The sequence below is a fragment of the Ostrinia furnacalis genome, unplaced genomic scaffold (genome assembly GCF_004193835.3).
Source record: "Ostrinia furnacalis isolate ACB-3 unplaced genomic scaffold, ASM419383v2 OfSCF1913, whole genome shotgun sequence".
Taxonomy (NCBI): domain Eukaryota; kingdom Metazoa; phylum Arthropoda; class Insecta; order Lepidoptera; family Crambidae; genus Ostrinia; species Ostrinia furnacalis.
Window position 1 is genome coordinate 1,000,271 of NW_021132152.1, and position 24,022 is coordinate 1,024,292.

General features: G+C 37.7%; 1 protein-coding gene across 3 annotated transcripts in view; it reads right to left on the reverse strand.

Moving 5' to 3' along the window:
* The window catches only part of Msp300 (Muscle-specific protein 300 kDa), a 152,430-nt gene that overhangs the window by 75,942 nt on the left and 52,466 nt on the right, over positions 1–24,022 (reverse strand). For 2 of the 3 annotated variants that reach the window (XM_028306327.1, XM_028306326.1), the window contains exons 14-26: positions 15,923–23,962; positions 15,775–15,849; positions 11,673–15,400; positions 11,417–11,594; positions 11,152–11,337; positions 10,720–11,067; positions 10,377–10,637; positions 8,519–10,288; positions 8,117–8,290; positions 6,787–6,888; positions 6,278–6,515; positions 5,862–6,196; positions 3,306–5,756 (exon numbers count right to left, since the gene is read on the reverse strand). In XM_028306327.1, the coding sequence (XP_028162128.1) occupies positions 3,306–5,756; positions 5,862–6,196; positions 6,278–6,515; positions 6,787–6,888; positions 8,117–8,290; positions 8,519–10,288; positions 10,377–10,637; positions 10,720–11,067; positions 11,152–11,337; positions 11,417–11,594; positions 11,673–15,400; positions 15,775–15,849; positions 15,923–23,962 (17,886 nt within the window). The remainder of the gene's footprint in view (positions 1–3,305; positions 5,757–5,861; positions 6,197–6,277; positions 6,516–6,786; positions 6,889–8,116; positions 8,291–8,518; positions 10,289–10,376; positions 10,638–10,719; positions 11,068–11,151; positions 11,338–11,416; positions 11,595–11,672; positions 15,401–15,774; positions 15,850–15,922; positions 23,963–24,022) is intronic. The other variant, XM_028306328.1, reaches the window with a different exon arrangement.

Sequence of the window (24,022 nt, forward strand, 5' to 3'; positions counted from 1 at the left end):
TGATACAAGTTATTTAAAATATCTTTAGATTATACACTCGACAGCAAATAAATCGCACCACCCGCGACAAGCATTTTCAAACGTCATGCATCCCTACTTCCCACCAATATTGGCACCATTTAAAAGCCTAGTTCTAAACTTCATTTTATTAAAGGAAAGGTTTTTACCCCAAAAATGTGTCTTTACAAGGATCCAGAGTCACTTCTTCAAAAAATAGGTAGTTACGCTATAGCCATTTTTTATGACTATAAAACTGTTAAGTTGGGATTAATCGCTATCCATATGTTAAAGAGGACACGTGTGATCATTATTTGGTTTTATAACCATAAAATTTGGTCTAATTGATCCCAGAGGTGAGCCCAAAGTGAGGTCTTTTTTCAAGTCACATTTATGGTATATGTTAATCATTTATTAAGAAATTAAATGTGTTTTTCTTTAAGCATATTTATTGGGCTTTCAAATAACACCAATATTGTTGGGGCGCCATTATTGTGTCTAAAGAAAATCTTTAAAGTTCGCGTCGCGGGTGGTGCGATTTATTTGCTGTCGAGTGTAGTAAAAAACCACGTTTTGTAATATTCAATAAACATTTTTTTTAGTTAATTGCCCTTAAATGACGTAGTAATATTATGACATCATTATATTATTGGTCGCGATGATAACAACAGATATCTAAAGATATTAAACCCTTTTTAGGGTTCCGTAAAAGTTTTGATAAACGGAACGGACATAATATTGACTGATAATGTGATATTGTGATGTCACCGGACAGACAAGTTTTAAAGCGAGGTTTAGACTAGCAATAAAACTTGCAGAAGTTGACTTCCGCAAGCTGTCACCACTGTGTAAATCTTACAAAAATTGGCTGTCACAGCTATTTACACTGTGGTGACTTTATTGCTAGTGTAAACCTCGCTTTAGGCGTAAGATTATTCATAACTGCAACACAGCTTTCATTTTAGTACAATACTTCTAACATGGACCTATAAAAAAAGGCGGACGGAACTCGCGCTACAACAAAACTGTGACGCAAAATTTTGGCGTTTGTCTATTGTGTGAGTGAATTTAGGGATGCCATGTTAGCCAAAACATTTTACCCATTTATTTTAAGAAAAACATAGATCGGCAGATGTTACTTGGAAATGTAGACAGAATTATTCCGTGCCATTTTAAAAGGATGAAAGGTGTATGCGTTGAGGTAGGCGCGAAATTTTCAATGTTCAAATTTTCTTACATTGTTTGCAAGTCAGTGTGTCAGGGTATGTACATAATGTTGATCAAAAATGATTCACGCAGTTACAAATTACGAATCTTGTGTACATTATAATCATAATCTAATGCATCATCAATATATTATTATTATCTCTGATAGATTTTTTTTAACATACAACCTGACACTGACTTGCAATCAATGTAAGAAAATTTGAATTTCGCAGTTCCACATTTTTGGGAAGGATCAAATTTGCCTATGAAAATATATCCCATTAAAACACAATTATTATGATAAATTATTTTATTTCCATAGTATGCGTAATACATAACTAAAAAGTCCTAAAATCATTATTAATTTCCCATATTTCGGGTAATTTTCCCACGTAAATAACTGAGAACACTGGTCTTTGACGTATTATTTTTTCGAGTGAATGACGTTTGATTTCAATTAATTTCAATATTTTAATGTCGGGAAATAAGTGATTGGATTATTATTTTGCCTGTGAAATGTGATTCCTTAATTTTTGTTTGTTCGAACAGAACGGTTTTTACACAATTTCATCACACAAGACATGTCGTATTCGTGTTGTTTTTTCGCTGCTTAAATGTGTCAACTGTGTGAAGTTTGCACTCGAAGTGGTGTAACAGGGTGTGAATGTGTGCGTGCCGGCCTGTACGTACAGGCAAGCTGGTGTATCCTAATGTCACAGTATTTTGTTGATGAGAATCCGTCCGACTTTTTTTATAGGTCCATGACTTCTAAATTATTTTTGGAAATGGACGGAAACCTATGCACGTTAATATTAATTCGGACTTAGCTAGTTTTTTATCATTAAGTAGAATGGTATTTATTATGAATGTACAGTTTTTATTAATTTACTTTTGTGATATTTTTTTTATTCCGATTGTAAATAGACATTTTGTATAGAACTATTCTTTATTTTCATACTTTATGAAGAGATCATAGCATTGAACTCTATCAATATGTCTTGCTTTTTCACATCTAAACTAATTTTGATGATTTTTTTACCTATCAATAAAAAATAGATTATAGGCTTTTGGAGAGTAAGTAAATAAAGTATTTTTGATCACATTTTGCGTGTTAAGAACTGTGAAGAAGTGAAAGACCTAAAGGCTGTAGCCTTTAGTGGAACCTCGGGCAGAAACTAGTTTCTTAATGATAGCTAAACAATGCATTTGTATAGCTTTACTTATAATAAAATTTGCATGAAACATACTCATAATACAAAGCTACATGAAAATACACTTCTCAGAAAGAAAGTTACAACTTTTGTCGATGTTAAGTGTTTTTCTCTAACTTTCTTGAATAATCTGTTGGCGATACATGTTTATAATAACGTACAGTTAACTAAATACGCACTGATTTTAAATTATGATTCTGTATGGAGCAATTAATTCAACGCATACCTATACGGTATTATTTTTCTTGATACTTAAAAGTTAATTTAAAACTCGCCGTTAATCGACTAAAGATGTAATTAAAATAGGTACTACCATCAGCTTTAATCTAAAAAAATCATTTAGATAATTTCAGAAACCAGTTTTTAGAAATGAAAAATAATTTCTCGTGATTAAATAATACCAACCTGGAGGCTGGTTTACGAAGTTGGCTACAACTCTGTGACTGCGGGTTCAGATTCCGCGAGGGATAAATGTGTTTATGTGTTTTGTTATCAATAAGTTTTGCCTAATTACCTGTCTTTTTCGTCTTAATCGTTAATACGATTGTCTTGCATTTGCTAATACATGTGTGATCAATTTTTATTTAGGTACTTATTCAATTACAGCTAAATGCAAATCTTGTTTACGTTTCTCTAATCCATTCGTAACGGCCTCATGGATAAGTAGAACGGCTAGATATTATTTTCTGGACTTACATTCATAAATCGTTTAGGTACCTACCTAATAAGAGAAAAAATATAGGTGAACGAGATCATAAAAATCAGCAGTTAAATTAATAAGTTGATGGGACATTCAGAGACGTTAAACTACCAATCTGCTGGACACAATTTTGTTCGAAAACATCATCATTAAAATACAAAATAAAAATGAAACAAAAGTCATCCACTTACCTCTAAATCATTCTTCGCGCGGTTCAAGTTCTCCAGATGGACCCTGAGCTCATCGACGGTCGTGACGGCTTCATCCTCGATATCGTTCTTGTCCAGGATCGCCTTGATCTTCTCCACCAGCTGGCAGAAGTCCTTCCAGATCTCCAGGTCCTGCTCCAGCTGCGCTTGTCTCGACTTCGCGGAATTCAAAGTGTTCCTCAGAAGTTGGTTGTGTTTCTGGTGGTCTTTAGACAACTCTTCCTGCTCGGGTGTCGCAAGAGACGGCCAGATCTTATCAACGATGTCCTGCATACGTTTCCCGACCAAATCCTTCATTTCTGGCTCGGAAGTGTTAAAGAATGACTTGTGTTCCTCAAGATCTGCCTCGATATTTTCAAAGTCTGTTCCGTTCTTGCCCATATCGAGGCGAATATTCGCTTCGTTCACCCAGATGTTCAATTTTTCGACTAACTGTAAGTACTGCTGTCGGTTCTTCTTGTTATCTTGCAGGTATTTTTCCCTGTTAGCCAGTTCAGCGGGCAGTGACGTCTTCAGAGAGTTGCCTTCAGATACCATTTCCAGCAACGATCCAGGAATGCCGTCGTCATTCTTGATAATATCTGTGATCTTAGTGAACTTGTCTAAGCAAGCTTGCATGTTCTTAGCTAGCGTAGCATGTTCGACAAGCTTCTTGTCGACACTCGCAACGTCTCTATTAAGAAGTGGTCGCGAATGCACAGCGGACTCACTGTCGTGAAGTTGTTGCAGTATTTCAGCGAGATCTGAAGCCAGTTTCTTATGTTCCGCTGCAGCTCTTTCATGCTCTTGCCGTTTTGATTCCACGGTCCTTCTCAGAGTTAGAAGCTGTTGTTTCAATGACTGGAGTAGTTCTGTTATGTTATTCCTATCGATCACAGTACCTTCGGCGGCAATTTGTTGACCCTTGTCTGTAGCCGTGGCCAACAAAGCCTCACAGCCTTGAATTTTAAGTATGATGTCATCGTACCGCTTAATTTTCTCGTCAAGTGTATCATTTGATTTCTCAATTTCAGCTGTAAGGTCAGTGTACTTAGCAATGAACTCTTCAATTTCTTTAACAAGAGCAAAGAATTGTTCACGCAGTAGCAACAGTTGTTTCAATTTAGATATCTGATCTTCAATAGTGTCCATTAAATCGTCTTGTTGTGTAAGAATATCTTGTAGATCATGTAGATTTCCACCTTGTAATTCTTTGAGCATAGCTTTGTTCTTTTTGAGATCAGCAAGTATTGATTCATACGCTTGAATAATAGGAATCACATCTTCTACTTTGCTTCCAATAGGTTTATTAAGAGCTTTGAGTTTGTTCTGAATTTCATTGAGGAATTCGAGTGCAGCAGCAATCTTAGCAGCTGCGTCTTTGTACTCCTTGATATGTTTAAGTAAGATGTTCTTCTTGTCATTGATGATGGCGTTGATTCTTGCAAACTTATCTGAGAGTATGTTGACTTGTTCCTTAAGTTGTAGTTTGTTAGAGTCTGATAATGTCTCCATAATATCTTTTGATTTGTCTTTGATTTTCGATATGTTCTTATCGACATCTACTGCCTCCTTACTTAGTTTCTCAAACTTGGCTAGCTGTTCTTCTAATAATTGTAGACTTGTAGTTCTAAGTTCAGGAGTAGCAGCAACTTCAGCTTCATTGAGCCAGCTCTGACACTTAGCAACATCAGCCTCGAACTCATTTCTTCCTTGCAAAAGTTTGTTCAATGCCGACAATTTATCATCAATATCTACTTTAGCAGAAGTGTAGGTCTTGTTCAAATCTTCTAAAATAGCTTGTAGTTTAGTGCGATCTTCAGGTGAGCAGTCTTTGGATACTGCGTTACCTTGACGCATAACTTCAGCTAGAATGTCATTGTGGAAGTCTGAGAGTTCACCTTGGTGTTTCTTGTGTACGGCAATTTCTTTTTCTACCTTTGCAGCTTCCAATGGTACTGGTCCACCTAACTTTTTGATCTCTGCAAGTTTTGCTTTCAGCCAGTTCTTAGCTTTTTCGATATCATTTTCTAGTTTCTTCCTGTCCTCAGTACAGCCACCTAATCTTTCAATTTCCTGTTTGATCAAAGAAGCCAGTTGCTTTTGCTTAGATGCTAATTCAGATAGTTCAGACTCTAATTGCATTTGTTCCGATGGTTCCAGCTCAGCCTGAATGGTACTGACTTTCTTTTCTAACGAGTCAATGACAGTTTTCTTTCCATCGGTTTCTTTCAACAAGTTTGCAATCTGCTTCTGACGCTCTTTAGCTGACTTGCTGTCGTAGCTTAATGGTTCCGGATGTAATATGTTGTCAATTTCTTTTTGCATCCATTCATTCTGTGCGTTGACTTCGCTCTTCGTTCCATCAATCGCTTTGTATGTGATTTCAAGCATGTGCAATTTACGTTGTATGCGTTTTGCGATGTCGTTATACCTTCGCTCCACGGATTTCATCTAAAAATATTACAAACGATTAGTTTATTATTTAATAGTAAGCTCTTTTTTATAATAATATGTTTTGGTAAGAAGAATAAAAATGATAATTTAATAATTACGAACCTGTTCCTCAACTTGCTGTGATTCTAAGTTGCTGACAATATTGATGACTTTAGAGCCGATGGTCTTGATGTTGTCGACCTTATCTTTGCCAGACTGATCGAATTCAGCCGACAAGTCTTTCAGCGCACTCAACTTTTGAACACACGAGAGACCGGAGCCCTTGTCAGCTAGACTCATCTTCTTTAGAACAGAGTCAAACCAATCGTGGATTTCTTGACACTTGTGTCTGTAGTCATCAATGATTGCTTGGTTGCCCTTTTCTCTTTCAATAGCTTTGACAATGTTCACTTCCAAGTTATCTAATTCTTCTTCGAGATTGATTTCGTCTTCTAGCCCTAAAAAGTATTATCAATTTAGAGTTATGTTGTTAGGTTACCTTAAAATAAAAATCTAGTTCTAACAGCACATAAACATACCTTCTGTAGGAATTTCAGTGAGCAACCTGTTTCTCTTCTCTCCCAAGGAGACCAGTGCGTCGCTCATGGCAGCCATGTCTTGCTTGGCCGCCTCGGGGCGCAGCTTGGACGGGTTGGCGAGCCAGTCGCGGGCCAGCGCGTTGTGCACATTTATCCATTCCTGGATCTCATCCACTTGCTTCATAGCTTCTTCCATTCCGTGCACTGCATCACCCAGCGTTTCCAAGTGGCTTTGTACCTGAATATTCACACTTTTTATTAATCTATCACCAATACGATATAACTTCGTCACGGTTTTTCTCGACATCACATGTCGCACACTCATTTTTTGTACAGATTGTATTTACAGATTAATAATTTTAGAAATCAAACTGTTCGTGAAAGATTCCAAACCACAAATGCAAACCGAATGCGGTGCGAGCGTTTTTAGTGTTCGTGAAATTAATAAACAACTAAGTTGCTGTTTTAAGTATCTCGTAGGATTATCTTTAAGCAAGCGAAAGCCTTACCCTTTGTTCGAAAGCCGTTAGCTTTTCGTTGAACTCTGGTGTCTCCAGGTTTTTAAGAATTTCGTGGATGCGCGGCGCGCTGCCGACATCGCTAACTCGCTTCTAGAACACACCATGCACCATACAACACACGGGCAACAACACACAGTGCTAGTTATTGTACACACAGTCTTAAAAAGATATTATTTACCTTGCTATTTAAATATCGTTTTGAGACTGCATGTTGTGCAAAATTGGATGAACGAGCACCTAACAGAAGAAGATTATTTTGTCAAATTGAACAACAGACTTTTGTCTCGTCCGATCCAAGAAAACTTTGTTAATTGTTTGTTAATGGTTATCATTGTGTTTCAAATTCATACATTATCATACATTGTCACTATAATTTCTTGAATGGCGTGCATTTCGTGATAATGAGTGAATCACACAGAACAGTGAAGTGCCTATTTCTCGTACAAACAAAGTGACATTCATTCTGAGTCAAGACGATTCTCTTTAAATATCTTGTAATTGTTACTTTTATGGTTTAATGAGCAATATGTTTTGTTTGTTTGTTTAATATTAATCATCTTGAATCAGCGGTAGTACCAGGTGCACAAAAATACATTGCCAACGACGAAGCCTTTACATTAATCTTTATTTACTAACTACACTAGTTTCTCTATCTACAACTTCATCAAACTAACTTGTACGTAAATCAATGTCTTACTTCAGGCACTTTATAACTCGTTGGTTTTGTTCTTTTTGTCGACCTGGCAAACTAGAACCTTTATAAATTAATTAAATCTAAATTGAACACTTTACGAACAACACTCATGTTTCTTAAGGCACAGTTATAACATGCGCTAGATAGTACGGTAGTAATTAAAATCGAGCTATGGTGATGTTTAAAACACCTCTACTATTATAAATTATTCCTTAAGACTGTAATTTCTAATAAATAGCTTAAAATCCCTTTATTAGAAAAGGAATTCATTAATTAATAAACCTACTTTTTAACTTTAAAACGAGCCTATTTCGCAACGTGATATCCGTACATTTGGCTTTGTCTATCACTCACGCACGCTCGTAGCATCTCGGCATGAGAAGGACTGATGCAAAAAGATGGCGACGGCAAAGTGTCAATCAAAACTTCTACTGCATATTATCGGTGACTTAAGAACATCGTTTTAGATTTGTGTAAATATTCACGTTCACCATCGATATCACCATACGAAATAAACTCGTTCTCATTGCTCTTTCACTTATTAATAAAACCAAAAATTCCAGCACACAGTTAGAAGGAGGTCAGAACATCCGAAGCGAGGATCTTAGCGGAGGCGTTGAGTACCTGGTCGATGAGGTCTTCGAGGCGCGCGCGCACGTGTAGTTCACGCGGCGGGATCGGAAGCGGCGCGGAGTCGGCGGGCGATGACGGTCGCGACACCGACGCGGCGGCCGCCGAGCACGCCGCTACCGCCGCCGAAAGACGACTCTTTTCCGTTTGGAGACGGTTGTGCAGAGCCTATGGATGAAGTAGGTAAGTTACACGCAATAAAACTGATGTTGCATTGCTGAAATTAAAAAGACGGTCCCAAACGTATAGATTGAGTAGCTTTGTCACACTACCTCCAAAAGTGTAACAACTATTTCAACTGTCGATTTTCTTTTTTGTATAATCGAGAAAACAAAGACCTTAAAGTAGGTAACTGCTTCTGAAATGGTTTCGTAAAGAATAAAATAGGCAACTTACCCTCGCTTTGTCCAGAAGCTCACGACCGTGCGACAGGCCGTCGACCGGTACATCAAGCTCGGTGATAGCAGGCTCGCACTCATCTAAGTTGTTCAAAATGCTTTCAAGAGTGTCTTCGTATTCCTTGAATTTGGCAAGCCCCTCGCGTAGCCGGCGTTCGATCTGAAGCGCCGTGGCTAACAGAGACTTGTGACTGTCGTTAACGTTCTTCAGCTGTTTTCCTACAGTGTCCTTGATTGATGGCGCCGTTGCTTGGTACCTCTCAATCTGCGCTTTACCTTTAGCTTCCAGGTCGTCAAGAGTGGATCTGTACTTCTGAATGTCATCTAACAAAACAGCGTGCTGAGCCAACTGTTCTTCTGTTTGCTCCCTGTTAGAAATGTACAGGGAATTATGAGCCATAAGTTGGAATGAAATCTGTAACAGCCATTTTTCAGTGTCTTGTAGCGATTGGTGGTATTGATTGTAGTCTTTGATATCAGACTCGAGTTCAGCTTTCTTTGCTGCGCACTTAGCGCGCAATGCATTGCATTTTTTCTCGATTTCTGTAACAGATTCTTTGACTGCTGGTTTCTTTGCCCAGCTACTCAGTTCAGCGGCTTCACTCTTTAGCCTTTCTAGCTCTGGTTTCTTATTGTCGATTTCATCTTCTATGTGCTTGTATTTTTCTAATAAAGTCTTCATTTCACCAAGCTCGCCACTGGTAGGAGGAACTTTATCCAAGTTCTGTTCAGTATCCTTAATCCATTGGTTCATTTTATTCTTAGATTCTTCAAAGTCTTCCCATTTTCCAATAGCAGCCTTCAGTTGTACTGTAATGGAATTCAAGTCAATCTTAAGTTGGTCCCAGCTCTCCTGCAAAAGTTTAACGTCATTTCGTAAACCATCTTGTTCTTCAGGGGGAGTGTTGTTCAGAGCTTTCTTGAATGCCTCTTGAAGGACGACGAGCAAGTGATGTCCTTCAGTCATTCTGTTGCTTACAAGCTTGATGGTTTCAAGTTTATCCTTTGTGGTATCAATGTCACCTACTCCTATCGAATCTTGAACTGTTCCGTGAGCTGTTTCTAGCCATTTCTGTAGATCTTCCTTGGCCTTAATGAATTCTGTATGATCAGATAGGTTCTTTTCTCCGTTAGAAACAAGGCCTTGTATCTTAGTCAGGAGAGTCGTGTATTCAGTTTGCAAAGTGACTGTCTTGTCGCGGACCCATGCACAGGCGCTCAACTCCATTAAGTTCTCACACCTATCGTTAAGCTCTTCCAAAACATGTTTGTTTCTAAGAGCTTCTGCCAAAAGTTCGCGACACTTATCGAGATGCTCAGGTGTGATTTTGTCTACTTTCTGTACTCCTTTAAGCTTGTTATCGAAATCTTTGACCCATTTGCTCATCTTCTCAGATGTTTCCAGGAAATCTGACCAAGCGGACAGACACTTTTCTAGCAACTTCTTGGTGTCCTTGCAAATCTGTTGCAAGTTCTCCCACTCAATCTGCAACTGTTTGATTTCTTGATTGATGTTATCCTTTCCTTCATTACCAGTTGTTTTTAATACAGCTTCGCTATGTTGGATTGTTTTCTTCAAAAGAGCTTCTCCCTTAGGCAATGATTCAATAATTTTATTCACATTCTTTAGTTTCTTTTGAACTTCTTCTTTTTCTCCGTGAGAATCAGAGCATTGCTGGATTTCTATCTTGCAATTACGAACCCAATCATAGAAGTTGTCGTACGATTCTTTGTACTGTATGTGGGAATTAACGTATTCTTCGAGTTTCTGAAAAAATCCGTTTAATCAGTATCAAATAATGTTAAAATAAAAATAAGCTTGTTAATTTAAGTATTTTTGAATTTAAAATACTTACAGCGATCATCTCGTTAACTGTCTTCCTTATGTTATCGTAGCGTTTTAACGTATCTTCAATTTCTTTTGATTTCAAAGATCCGTCTTCTTGTAACTTTTCAGTCAGCTTTTTAACGAGATCGTTGTGAGAATCAATATCCCTGTTGAATGTTTTGAACTTCTCCAGCTTAGCCTTCTTCTCTGATAGGTCATTCATCAAAGAATCGTCTGATTGTATTTTCTGGTCAATATCATCTAGCCATTCGACCAGTAATTTGTGGATCTGAAATCAAAAAAAGAATACAGTTGATTTATACCAATTTACGTTAAAAATGTTTGAATATTAGTTTGAAGTAATACATTACCTTTGAAATGTCGTCAAACTGTCCAGCTCTGGTGGTCAATTTATTGCGGACGTCTTGTAAATCAGCAATCAATTTGTCAAACTCTTGTTTTAGGTTATCTGTGTCTTCCTGGATCTTAGCTGCGCCTGCTTGTTCCGTGTTCATAATGACCTTCTCTTTCAATTCCAACAAGTATCTTAGTTTATTCTGACCTTGTTCCAAAGACTGTCGTAGAAGTTTAACGGTGTTAAGCTTGTTGTTAACTTCTTGTAAAGTGTTTGGTATTTCAGCACACTGGTTAAGTTTCTCGCGAGTTCTGTCAAGCCAATCTTGGCATTCTCCATACAGGGCATTGTGTTGTTGATGTTCCTTAACAAATAAACATTTATTTAAATTTGTTCACGTTATTAAAGAAAAAAATAAAACAGATATTATTCTAATCTGTTTGCTTACCTGGTAATGGAGTTCAAGTCTCTTCATAACTTCTTTAGCGAGAGACAGTAAAGCATTGTATTTTGTTGTGATTTGAGTAATTCCGTTCGAAATCCTGGTGTCTGCACATGTTTCCAACAAAGTCTGCGCGTGAACGTTGAGCTTGTCAAGTTCAGCTTGCCAGTCGAATAACATTTGCAGATGTCCCTGAAAGAAGTTAATTAATTAAAACATAATGTAATAACTAACAGATTTTTCAAATACAAAAACTTGTAATAAACCTTACCTGGAATTCCTCCAGAACCACTTTCTTTTGCTCCAAGTTATTTTGCAATTTATTAAATGATTGTACTAGTTTTTCAGTCTTTGACAACCAATCCAAGGCTTCCTTGTACTGCTCTTCATATTCAGTCCATTTTACAATACCTCCTTCAATCAATGCTTTGGTGTTTTTCAGCTGCTCACTGAAATGTAAATTAAGTGTTTGTACAACCGACTTTATAAGACAATAGTAAATCAAATATCAACAAAAATAAACTTACACATAGGTATCGTATTCCTCTTGCATAAGAGCTACTTCTTCCTCTATTTCTTCTTTGTCTTCCTCATCTGCTACTGCACATGATATCTCTCCTTGTTCTAGAGCTTTTTGTAATTTTGCTTGTCCTTCCGGTAATTCACTTTCCAAAACTTTAAGTTGAGATATCTTACTACTTAAAAATTCCTTATCTCCGGTTGCATCAGAGCACTTGCCTAACCTTTCCTTAGCAGCCCTAATCCATTGGACGAAATCTGAACCAGCGTCAATAAAGGCCTGGTGCTGTTCAACTGTTTCTTTTTGTTTTTCATATAAGTCTTTAGCTTGTTTAGATAGCGTTTCATATTTGCTGGTGATTTCAGATGCCGGAGCTTGTTGCATAAGTTCCGAAGCCTTAGAAGTTACAGACTGAATCATGGGTTCAAACGAAACGATATCTTGAACAATATTGTTTGTTTGACGGAGTGTAGCTTTTCTTTCGCCAAGGCTGAGGCCTGTTGTAAGACCAGCAAGACGGTCTTGACCTTTCTTTGACTTGGCGACTTTCTGCTCACACACTTCTTGAAGTTTTGCTTCTCTGTCTTGTATCCATTGCTGGAGTTGTGAATAACTTGAGCTATAATCGGCCCATTGCAGTAGGGCCGTCTCTAAATGAACTTTAGCTGTCGTCATCTTTTTGACTAAACGATCCCATTCGTTTTGCAATTCTTTGAGTTCAGTGTTAATTCTGTCTTTACCGTCAGATCTTGTGTTTCTTAGAACTTTTTCACCACTATTTACAGTAGCATGTACTAAATTCTGGCCTTCTTCGCGACGTTTCAACAAGTCTTCTATTTGTTCCAAACGTTTTTGTAATGCTTCCTTACTGCTATTGCTGCCAGCTTCACTGCCACTGCGGGTGATTTCCCAGGCGTCATCGATCCATTTCTTAGTTTTGGCATAGTTTTCATCGTAGTTTTGATGTTGTTCATAATTAGTTTCTACTTTCTTCAGAACATCATTAGCCATATTGACTAAAACTTGATATCTTGAATTCAGATGCCTCAATTGGTTGTTAACATATGTATCAAGATGTGACGCCAATAGACCCGATGCTGAAGCATTGAACGTTTCAATATCTTTCTTACCTTTATTTAATTGATCAACAATTTCTTTGACTTCATTAACCTGGGCGCCTTTTTCTTTTGCAGTTCCAAGCAATGCCAGTTTATGGTTTTTAATAAGAATCTCTTTTTGTTGTAACCAATCTGAAAGCCTTTCATATTCATCTTTGTATTCGCGCCATTGATTAACAGTTTCCTCTAATTGGCTCTTTTGTTGTTTAATTTCATTGAAAAGATCGTCAAAGCTTTCTTTCAATGCTTTCATTTCATTTTTGATTGTTGTTTGTCCTTCAGGTGAAGTACTAGCAAGGACCACCTCTCCAGTATGTTGCAGGTGTTCCAGCAACAGTTCACCTTGAGCTTGTTTATTTATCAACGCATCAAGAGGCGCTACTGAATTCTCAATTGCTAATTTGTCGCTCAATGGCTTAGACTTCAAAGATGGAACCTTTTCTCGAGCTCTGGTCAACCATTGAATAAGTTCATCATGCGCTTCTTTGTATAGCCTGTGGTCCTTGTACTGCTCTTCTCGGTCAGCAAGCAGTTTCTTGACTCGGTCGTAAAGTGTATCGAACTTATTAAGCGTTTCTTGAGCTTTCGATGCTGCTTGGTTTTGCTGACCACTAGCTATCATTTCAGCGGCCTTAGCTTTCAATGTGTCGACATCAAGACGATCGCATCGGGCTTTTTCTTCAACTTCCTTTAGTTTTTCCAGTTGACCTCGTTTATCAGTCATGGAGGACTCATATGGAGTTAATTCAGCTAACATATTCTCAAGCCAGTTGTTGCTCTTCTCGATCAACTGAATTTGTTCTAAGAACCCAGCCCATTTAGTCACAGAATCATCTAACATGCTCTTTGTTTCAATCATTCTGGACAATAATGCTGACCATTGTTCTTGTAAGGCAATAAGCGAGTTATTAATTGCTTCATGGCCAGCAGGTGCAGTGTTTGCCATTACATTCTGCGCAAGTTCAACAAGTGATTGCACTTTCGTAAATCCTTCATCTTTTGTTAGCAACAAATTCTGTATCAAAACTAATTTCGTTTCTAAATCATCTTGAGAACTAGAGCTGAGGTCAGCACAGAAGTCCAACTTGTCTCTTAGTTCCTCGATCCATTGGGAACATTCAGTAACATTACTAGCAAACTCTTGGTGGGTTTTAACATACTGTTGCCACCTATTAGTTAAGTCCTTAACTTTTTGAGACAGAGTTTGATATTTAACTGCAAGATCGGATATCTGTGAACCTCGAGGCCCAAGCACTCCCGTGTATAAATGCTGTGCTTTTTCAGTTATATTATCGATTTCAAGTTCCTTAGCACGTACTTCCCCTTGTAACTCTTGGAACTTCTTAAACTGCTCCTGCTTTTCTTGTAATGTCGCTTTTAAGTCAACAGCATGAATCTGTGTGTCAGTATTCCTAATCCAGGCTAGGCATTGGTCTTTCATGTTTTCATACTCATTCCATTGCTGTATTTTATTTTCAAGAGATTCAATAGTTTTGTTAATAAACGAAACTAAGCCTTCCCATTCTTGATGAGAAGCATCAATTTGGTTTCTAATATTGGCTTGCCCATTACTAATAGTACCAGGAAGAACTTTTTCTCCTATGGAACGTATCTTGTCAATACGAGCCTTCTCTTCTGGCAAACTTAATTGCAAAGATTTCAGCTTCTCACAGTTGCTACTTAGTGCCACGCGCTCTAAATTAACATCTCCCCACAGCTGCGCAGTGTTATGTGTAGCTTCTACCCATTCTTGCAAGTCCATAACCGCTTTAGTGTATTGTTGATGGTTATTAACAATAGCTTCATATTGTTCAACAAATGATTTCGCTCGTGTAAGTATGGTCTCATGTCTTTGTTTCAGTTGGTTTATTTCCTTTGTAATATCTTTTGTAATGTCTGGTAAGCTTTGAGCACGAGCTTCTAAGTTAGCTATGTCTTGTTGGTGGGCGATAGCATCTTGAAGATATGTCCTGTAGACGTTTAATTGATTACGCTTTTCATCCAATGTAGCCTTTAATTCAATTTCTTTTGGTAAGTTCTTCTCGGCCGTTGACAACCATTGTTGCACAGTCTTCAGATTATCATCAAATGATGACCACTTGTTCAATTCAGAATCCAAATCTCTTTCGGCCTTTGTGATATTATCATACAAGTTGTCAATAGATTGTTGGATGTCTTGAAGCTGTTGTTCAATCAATTCTTTACCTTCAGGTGATGTAGAAGGATACAACTTTTCTCCTAGTTCGACTGTGTTGTTCACAAGCAGAGTAGCATTGCGTCGTTGGCTAAGCAAATCGTTAAGACTTTCTCGCTTGGCACTTATGCCTTCTGGTGTGCTAGAGATTTTCTTATTACATTCTTCAAACTTGTGCTGTGCTGACTTAATCCAGTCTGTACATTGGTTGTATTTCTCTTGATACGCACTGTGATCGTTGACAGCTTGTTCACACTTCTTCACCAACTCTTTGGCTGTCGACTGTACTGATTGGAATCGAGAAGTCATTTGTTGCAAGTTCATTGTGATCCTGGTGTCGTTACAGTTTTCGATCAAATCACTGAATTCATCGCTTAATTTGTCTACGTCATTTTCAGTCTTCTTCAAGTTAGCCAAAATAGCCTGAAAGAATCAATGTTTACTATTATATTTGTTAAGAAATACACAACAAATTTTTAAACTAACTACAACAACTACTATTAGTAATCGTCACTTAGATTGATGCTAAAGTTCATTTTAAAAACCGTCACATTGTCAGAACTACTTAAAAGTATACCATTAACCATCGCCACTAAAATTAGTAATTATATTAAAATACGAGTTTGAAACAGAGTAGAAATATTATGTATTTAATACATTATGAGTAAGTAGTAATGTAGTTTTTGTTAGACTTTGATATAGCAAAAGGCTATCGTGTAATTAATAAAGTATCTACTGAAAATTAGACTATCCTACAGTGCCGAGGGTATAAAGTTTTTTCATTTTGATCATCTTACTTGATCCAAAGCTTCCCCGAGTCTTATGACAGCGCTCAAATCATTTTCGTGATTATCAATCGCTTTACTCAATTCCTGTTTAGTAAAATAAATATTTGGTTTCATATTGAGATAAATGAATGATTAAACAAATAGAAATGTTACATACCTGATATTTATTGAGTTGATCAATTTTCTCATCTAGAGTCGCCTTGGGAGTGTATGTTTTCAAGCTCATCTCAGTATCTGTTAGCCAGTGCTGTAACCTGTCATTTGCACTTTCGAACTCAATCCATTGCTGTATCTTATCTTCAATACCTCGCTTCACTTCATGCACTGTCGCAGTGAACTTTTCTAAATCAGCCTTGAGTAATGCCAACTCTCTGGACATACCTTCACGCCCTCTTGGTGATAATTTAGATGAACTGTTTTCAATCAAGTCTGATAAAATCTTCAGCTTGTTGTTGCCTGTTGGTATCGCATCCAGAAGCTCTTGAATTTTAGCCAGTTTACTTTGTAGAGCTGCTTTATTTCCAGTGAAGTCTGACAGTAAATGAAGACGATCCCACAGATGCTTCTGATAGTCTTGTAGAGATTTTTGTTGGTCTGAGAATTGTTGATATATCTCGAATGTTTTCTCGTGCTTATCGATGATCCCAGACAACCTGTTTGTTAATGCGTTGTATCTGTCCCAAACAGATTGAATTATTTTAGACATATCATCACCCTCATCTTTCCCAGAGTGTAAGTTAGCAGCTACCGATTTAGCTTTTTCGGTAACTGTTTCAATAACCCTTTTGTGTGAGTAAATTTCTTGTAACAAAGTCTTGTTTTTAAGTAATTTTGACTTTATTTCTTGAGCGGAATTGAGCACAGATTTTTCTTCATTTTCAACAATCTTTTCTTTTTCATCCAACCACGACAAAGTTTGCTGAAGTACGTCCTGGTAACTTGACCATTGCAATGTCTGAGATTCGTACTCTTTCTGTTGCTGGAGGATTGTGTCGTTCAGTTTATCCCACCGTTCCCTAAGATCTCTTATTTCAGATCGGATATTCTCTCTGCCGTTAGCTGCTGTTTCAGGGAGAACTTTGTCTCCAGCACTTGTCAGAATTCCTATTTTGTGCTCACCATTATCTCTTTCCATTAAAAATACCTGCAGCTTGTTTCCTTTGCTTTCAATGCTAAGCTTGTCTTCCTTTGTGACCATTTGTGATAGTTGTTCTTCCAACGGCCTGAGCCACGTTTCGAATTCACTTTTCAGTTGAACATACTTTCTGTGATCACCAACCAATTCAGACCAATGGTTGACTATGTCTTTAGAAATCAAGTGAAGTTGTTGGTATCTACTATTCACTTGAGTCACGAGTGGTTTCAAGCGTTCCACTCCACTTAATTGGATAAGGCTATGAGATTCATCAACAAATGCATCAATCTCTTTCTCCTTGGCATTGATCTCATTTCTAAGGTCTACATATCTCTTTAGTTGCGCTTCTTTTTCTTGCAATGTTGAACAAAGACTTTGATCTCTGCATTTAGATTCCATATTTTTAAGCCATTCAGTAATAGATTCTATGGAGACATCAAACTTATTCCAAATTTCTAAAGTATGTTTCAATTTTTGCTCTGACGTTCCAATACTTTGAACGGCATTGCGCAACTGATCTAGTAAATTGTCAATTTCAGCTTTAATTGCCGCATTACCAGATTCTGACGTGCTTTTGCTAACAGCAGAGAAAACATTTCTGATTTCATCCAACTTGCTGGATCCGATTTTCTCAATATCCTTTAATGCAACAGCGGACTGGAGTTTCCTAATGATTTCTGGTTTTTCTCCAGTTGCATTTTCAATGTCAAGTAATTTTTCTGACTGGGAACCTAACCAATCTTTGTACTGCTGGATAAGACGTACTAAATCTTCGTGGCGCTTTACACAATCTTCTAAGTTGTCTTGAAGGTTCTGAGATTTAGTGACGATATTTTGGAACAGTTGTTTTATAGATTGTAAGTAAACATTCAACGATGCATCATGTGTTTGATCCACTAATTGTTGTGCTTTATCACAAACAGACTCGACTAGTTGTTGATGGGTCATTATTTCTTGATGCATTATTTTGTGATTTTGCAATTGAGCTTTCTTTTCTTCAAGTGATGCCTTAAGTTCAGTGTGGCGTTGCATTGCCTTTTCAACGTCTTTGAGCCATTTAGTTAGCTGTTCTTGAGCCAAGGAAAAGTCTGAGAACTGTAAGAGACACTGGTCTAATTTGTTAACAGTTTCTTGGAAGCTGTCACCAAAGCTATCCCATAAAGTCCTGATCTTTCTAATTTTCTGGCGGATAACTTCACGGCCATCTGGGCTTGTATGTGTATATAGTTTCTCTCCTAAGCTCAGGAATTCTTCAAATACTGGTGTCTTCTTATTTCTGGTTTCATAAAGTTCTTTAGCCTTATTTTGTTTTTCTTGTAAAACAGCATAATCACCAACGATTTCATTGAGATCTTGTAACTCACCAAGCATTCCAGCTAGCCAAGTTTCCATATTGTCGTACTCATTTTCGAATGCTTGATGTTCTGACACGAATACTTCGTATTTAGAAATTATTTCATTGACTAGGTTGTTTAATGTATGGTATCTTGTAGCCAATTTGGAAGTTTTGTTTGTAAGATCAGATTCACTTGCAACTTGTTTGTTGCTGGTCAAAGCGGTGAACTCAGGGCTTCGTGCTGCTAACTCACCCTGAATCTCCTTAACTTTCTGTAAGTGGCTAATTTTAGCTTCCAGATTGCTCTTCAAGCTTTGATCTCTGACTTGATTTTCTTTGAGCTTAAGCCATTCTTCTAATTCATCTAATGTCTTTTGACTTTCATTCCACTGCTTCAAGGTTTCTTTGAGTTTCTTATCTTGTTCTTTGCATTGTGTTGCAAACTGATCCCACGTAGTTTGAAGCTGTTCATATTCACTAATTAGAACAGGGTGGCCGTTCGAGCTTGTGGTTTGTAAGACAACATTTAATTGCGATTTTAAGCCATCAAGAATGGCTTCAATTTCAGTAGCCTTGTCAGTTACTTTGCCTATAGCTGCAATTTTAGAGTCGACGTCTTCTTTCAGTGTAACAACTCCATAGTTTAACACACTATTTTCAGCAATGATGTGATTGAGGCGATCACGACAATCTTCAAAGGACTGAACATATTTTTCATGATCTGCCACATGCGACTCACATGTTGCTATTCTCTTTTCAAGTTCTTTAGACATGCCCTTGTACCTATCAATGGTCTTTGACAAGCTTTTTTCTGCTTCGTCATCTGGCATTAATTTGATCTTTTCAGTTAATTGTGAAAGCATTGACTGATGTAAATCAACTTCTTGATGCATTATCTTGTTTGCATGCAATTGAGCTTTCTTTTCTGGTAGCGTCGGGCACAATTTGAACTCTCCTAACTCTTTTTCTTTATCGCTGATCCATTTTTGTACTTGATTGAAAGTATCATCAAAGGATGATCTCTTATTGATTGTTGTTTCAATATCCTTGATGACATTGTTTAATGAATCGACAGAATCCTCAAAATAGTCTCTTAATGCTCTTAATTCATTTCTGATTTGTTCTCGGCCTTCTGGAGTTATTCCACTGAAAAGAGCTTCGCCTGATTCAATGGCAGTATTTAGCAATTTCTGTCCAACTTCTTTGTTGTCATTGAGTTGCTTAACCTGAGCTAAATCAGCTGCGGTCGGCTTAGCATGCTTGCTCATTACCGCTAAGTCTTTGATCTTGCCATTTGCATCCTGAAGCCAATTTTTAAAGTCTGCAATAGACTTGTCATACTTAGTCTTATTGTTTTTCAATTCTTGTAATCGGTGTAAGTGATTTTCCATGAATTTGCCTACAGTTTGATATCTAGTCACTAAGTGATTTATGTATTGCAGAACTCTTGAATCTGGATTCCGAGACATAATTGTCTCTCCAATGCCAGTCAGTTTCTGAATTTCACCGTTGTAGTTTTGAATTTCTTGATTAAGATTCTGCATGTCAACTATTTTACTGTCAATGTCATTCATATTCAAGAGATTGGCAGATTCCAGTCTAACAGTATTTTCTTTGTCCTTGAGCCACTCAGACACATTTTCCAATAAAGTTTCGTAATCTTGCCATGCGTCAATGTTCTCTTTAAGTCTGTTTTTAATTTCGTCGCAATTAGCTGACAAAACTTCTAAGTTTTTCTGTGCTTTGTTCGTTTGTACAGCGGCTTCTTGAGCACATGCAGGCTCCGCGACTACTTTGAGAATTTCGCTGGCTTCCTTTAATTCCTTCACCTTGCTCTGACACTCAGCAATACCATTTTCAACATCAGCCAAGGCGGCTGCTTTCACTTCCAAGTTGTATTTGTCACTGCTTGCATCAGGCATACACCACCTTGTCTTATCATCAAGGATCTTTAGATTCCTGTTAAACATTGCCAATTTATCAGTGAATAGTTTTTGTAAGAATGTCAGAAGGGTAGTTTCTGTCTTATTAGCGTGTATCACTACACTTTCAAAACGTTTTTGCAAAGAACTCAATTCTTTTGGTACTAGTGATTCATAGAACCCTGGATAGTTGGCATTCATTTCAGAGACATTTTGTGTCAAGTTATCAATTTCATCGTTTAAGTTCTGTAACTCTGCCTTACAGGCTTGACACTTCTTAAGACGGTCTAAGATCTTAGCATTATCACCAGTCATGTCATCACATTTAATTATATCATCTCTGATTTTGCTGACACTGTCCGATAGTCGCTTAATGTTATCCTTCAATTTGTTCTCTTTAGTTTCTAAAGACGACACCGCACTTTCCAAATTCTCAGCCAGACTCTGCAAAGCTTCAAATTCAGATTCCAAGTAGTTGACTATAGAAGATACTTGTTCTACTGGTATGTTTTTGTTTAAGTTCGTAATTTGTTCGCATTTAGCCTTAATACTGTTTTTCAATGACAAGTACAATGGCAATTCTTCTTTGTATTTAGTAAGATGATTTTGACCAAATCGAATTTCTAAGTTGTCACAAGCATTAGATAAGTTTTGTCCAGTTTCACTGAGCCAAGTTAAAACTTGATTCTTTGTGTCATCAATTTGTCTCCAAACAATAAGCTGAGATTCTAAATCTTGTATTCTCTTGATAGCAGCATCATTAACTTTCTCCCAATGAGTTTGCGAAGTCAAAAATGCTTCTTCAAGTGGGCTAGTGTCGAAACCTCCCAGAGTCGAAGCTTGTTTTAATATAGATTGCTTAATAACATCCATCTGATCTAAGAGCCCCTTTGATCTTTTCAATATTTCATACGATTTCTTGGCCTTTTCTAAGGCTTGAGCAGTTTGCATGTAATCATTCGGGGCATCTTTAGAATCATTGTACAGTTGTTCAGCTCTATTCATTTCCCTATCGAATGCAACTGTAAAGTTTTTCAGTTCTTGAAGTGTCGATGACAGTAAAATATATTTGTTTTTGGTGTCTCTCATCGAATTTACAATTTGGTCCCAATTATTGTCAGCTGCAGACAGCGCATTTTGAATTGTGCCCATATTGGGTTGATCTTCTCTCATCAAATGTAACCCTTCTTCTCTCAACTCTTTACGTATTGATTGTTTGTCTCTCATTTCAACGTCAAGTTTGTCAAGTTGTTCCGTCATATCTTGAATAGTAGCTTCAGTTAATGGAACTGGTTTTTGAGCCATATCATTGAGAACAGATTGGATTCCATGCAATACTTGGCTTAATGCGTTGTGTTGAACATTAAACTTGTCCCATCTTGCACCAACCTTTTGTACGAGATCTCTCTTAGTAGTTACTTGGTTCAGCAACGCATCAGCTTTCATTTCCACTTCCTTGACTAAGCTAGTCGGTGACATAATACGACCCGTATTTTGATCTGTAACTTTGACTCTTGAAGGTCCATCTAACAACGCAACGTGACTCTTCCATTCTGGTACCTTTGTGATAATATTTACAAGTTCCTGTCGCAAAACTTCGTAACTTTCAGGTGTTAGTTTAGGTCCATCAATTTGGTATTGAATATGACCAAGTTGTTGCTTTGTGTCGTCGTACCAGTTCAACAACTCAGACCATTTTTGTAAAACAGCCTTGTTTTGTTGAATATTGTTCTCTATTACTTGGTAATGCTGAGCTATATTTGAGTAGGTCTCACTCAAAGACCGGGATTCATCGGGATGGGATGAAAGTGTCATATTCTTGATTTCGTTATAAATATCAGTGAATTCTGGTTCTTTGGCCGCATGCTCCTGAGAAAGTACATGCATCGACTGCAGTGTCGGTTCAACTTTGTCAGCACCAATCTGATCATAACTTTCAGTTTTTCTTCTGAAATCGGTAATCCAGTTGTCGAAATTATGTAATTTGGTCATGAATTCTTGTCGGACGATAATCTTGTCCGAAAGCTCGTTCACTTTAGATCTGACAGTCTCAGCTAGTGAGTTTGTTCTTTGTTTGATATCAGATACTTTGTTTTTCAATAAAGTTGCGCCTTCAGGCTGTATGTTGTGGCAAATATTATCACAAGTCTGTGATAAACTAATAATCCTTGCTTGTTGCTGCGAAATCTCATTGCCGAACGACTTGAGTTTATTAAGTTCTCTGTCAAGTTTCTCTACTTGGGGTGTATCAACAGAAACACTGCGACTGCTTAGTAGTTTTTCGCCATTTTCTATCCAAGTTTCTAGTTTTTCAGCCTCGCGTTCGAAATTTTCCCAATTACCAACTAATTTGTCCAATTTGTTATGCCATTGATCTGCGAGATCGTGGACCACAGCCCATCTCGAATGAATAGCATCTACTTCATCAGGAGCACTGGTCTTGCCCGACAGTTGATGACTGACACTAGAAAGGATTTGTAGGTTCATTAGTTGTTTGTCACAATCTGTGATTAATGCCCGCGACTGCTGCTGTAGTTGTTGTGCTTCAGGCAAGGTCGTGGGCTTTGGTACATTACCAAGTTTAATCTCAGCTTCTTCTATCCATGGCTTGATCTCCGATACCCCTTTTTGATACTTCTGCCAGCTAGCCAGGTCATGCTCTACTACTTTAGTCTGATGTTCAGTCGATCTTTGAAGGTCAGCCATCATTTTTTCTAACAATGCCACTTCACCTTTAAGTCGGTTGGCATCTTGGACTCTATGTTCAACTGCTAGTTTTGTTCCTTGATCGGCAACATGTCTAATAGTCTCCAACTTTTCAGAAATTACTTTTTGTAGAGCTTGCGATTTCACCACACGTTCTTCGGGAGTGATATTTTCAGATTGTATTTGTGAGATCAGAGCTGGACTTTCTTTCTTTATCCATTCTCTTACATGTTCGAGCTTACGTTCAACCTTTACCCATTCTTCATTGAACTTTTCAAGGTGTTCTACCTTAGTATGTACTTCATCTTCTACTCTGTCCAATTTACGTTCAATAGTTTGAAGATCTTTTTCGATCACTGGCTTGGGTTTGTTTGCTGTCAAAGATCGTAGCTCAGCATAAGCTTGTTGCAACTGAGGCAGTCTTTCACATTTTGCCTTTTCGATGTCAGTATTAATAGTTCTAGTTTCTTGAAGTTCACGTCCAATGTTACTAACACCAAGTTCCAATCCTGGATGTGCAACATAGCTCTCGATCTTGTCAAGATCTGAGAGTAATTCCTCCTTTTGATATTCATAGTTAGACCATACTTTTTGGGTGTCACGTAATTTGTGTAGCCTGTCAGTGGAGGATTCATAAGCGGTATTCCAACCGCTTTCAAGGTTTCTTACATCCTCTCTGACGAACGCAGGCGCGTTGGCATCCTTAATGAGTTCCTTGCCTCGTTGCAGCATAGACATAACAGAAGGCCGTTGTCGGTCAAGCTTTTGCACTGCTGCTTGCTGTTCGAGAACTAGCTGTTCCACATGCTGCAAAGACTGTGGTTCTGGTTCGATCATGGCCTGTTGTTTAGCACTTTCTAGTATGCATATGACCTCATGGACTTCTCTGCGATACGTGTAGCATCTCGTGTAAGTCTCAGTCTTTATCATCGTGATCTCTATTGTAGGAATTAGGTTTTTATATCTGGCTATTAGATTTTCGAGCTTCATTTGTTCCTCTTGAGCTTCTAACTCTGAGCAGTGGTTTGATAACATGTCCAATGTCTGGACCAACCACTTCATGTCTTCGCGTTTCTTATCCGCTTCACGGCAGATGTTCTAAAAACATAATATTAAACACATAGAATAACAATGAGTAAATTAACTATACTACCATTT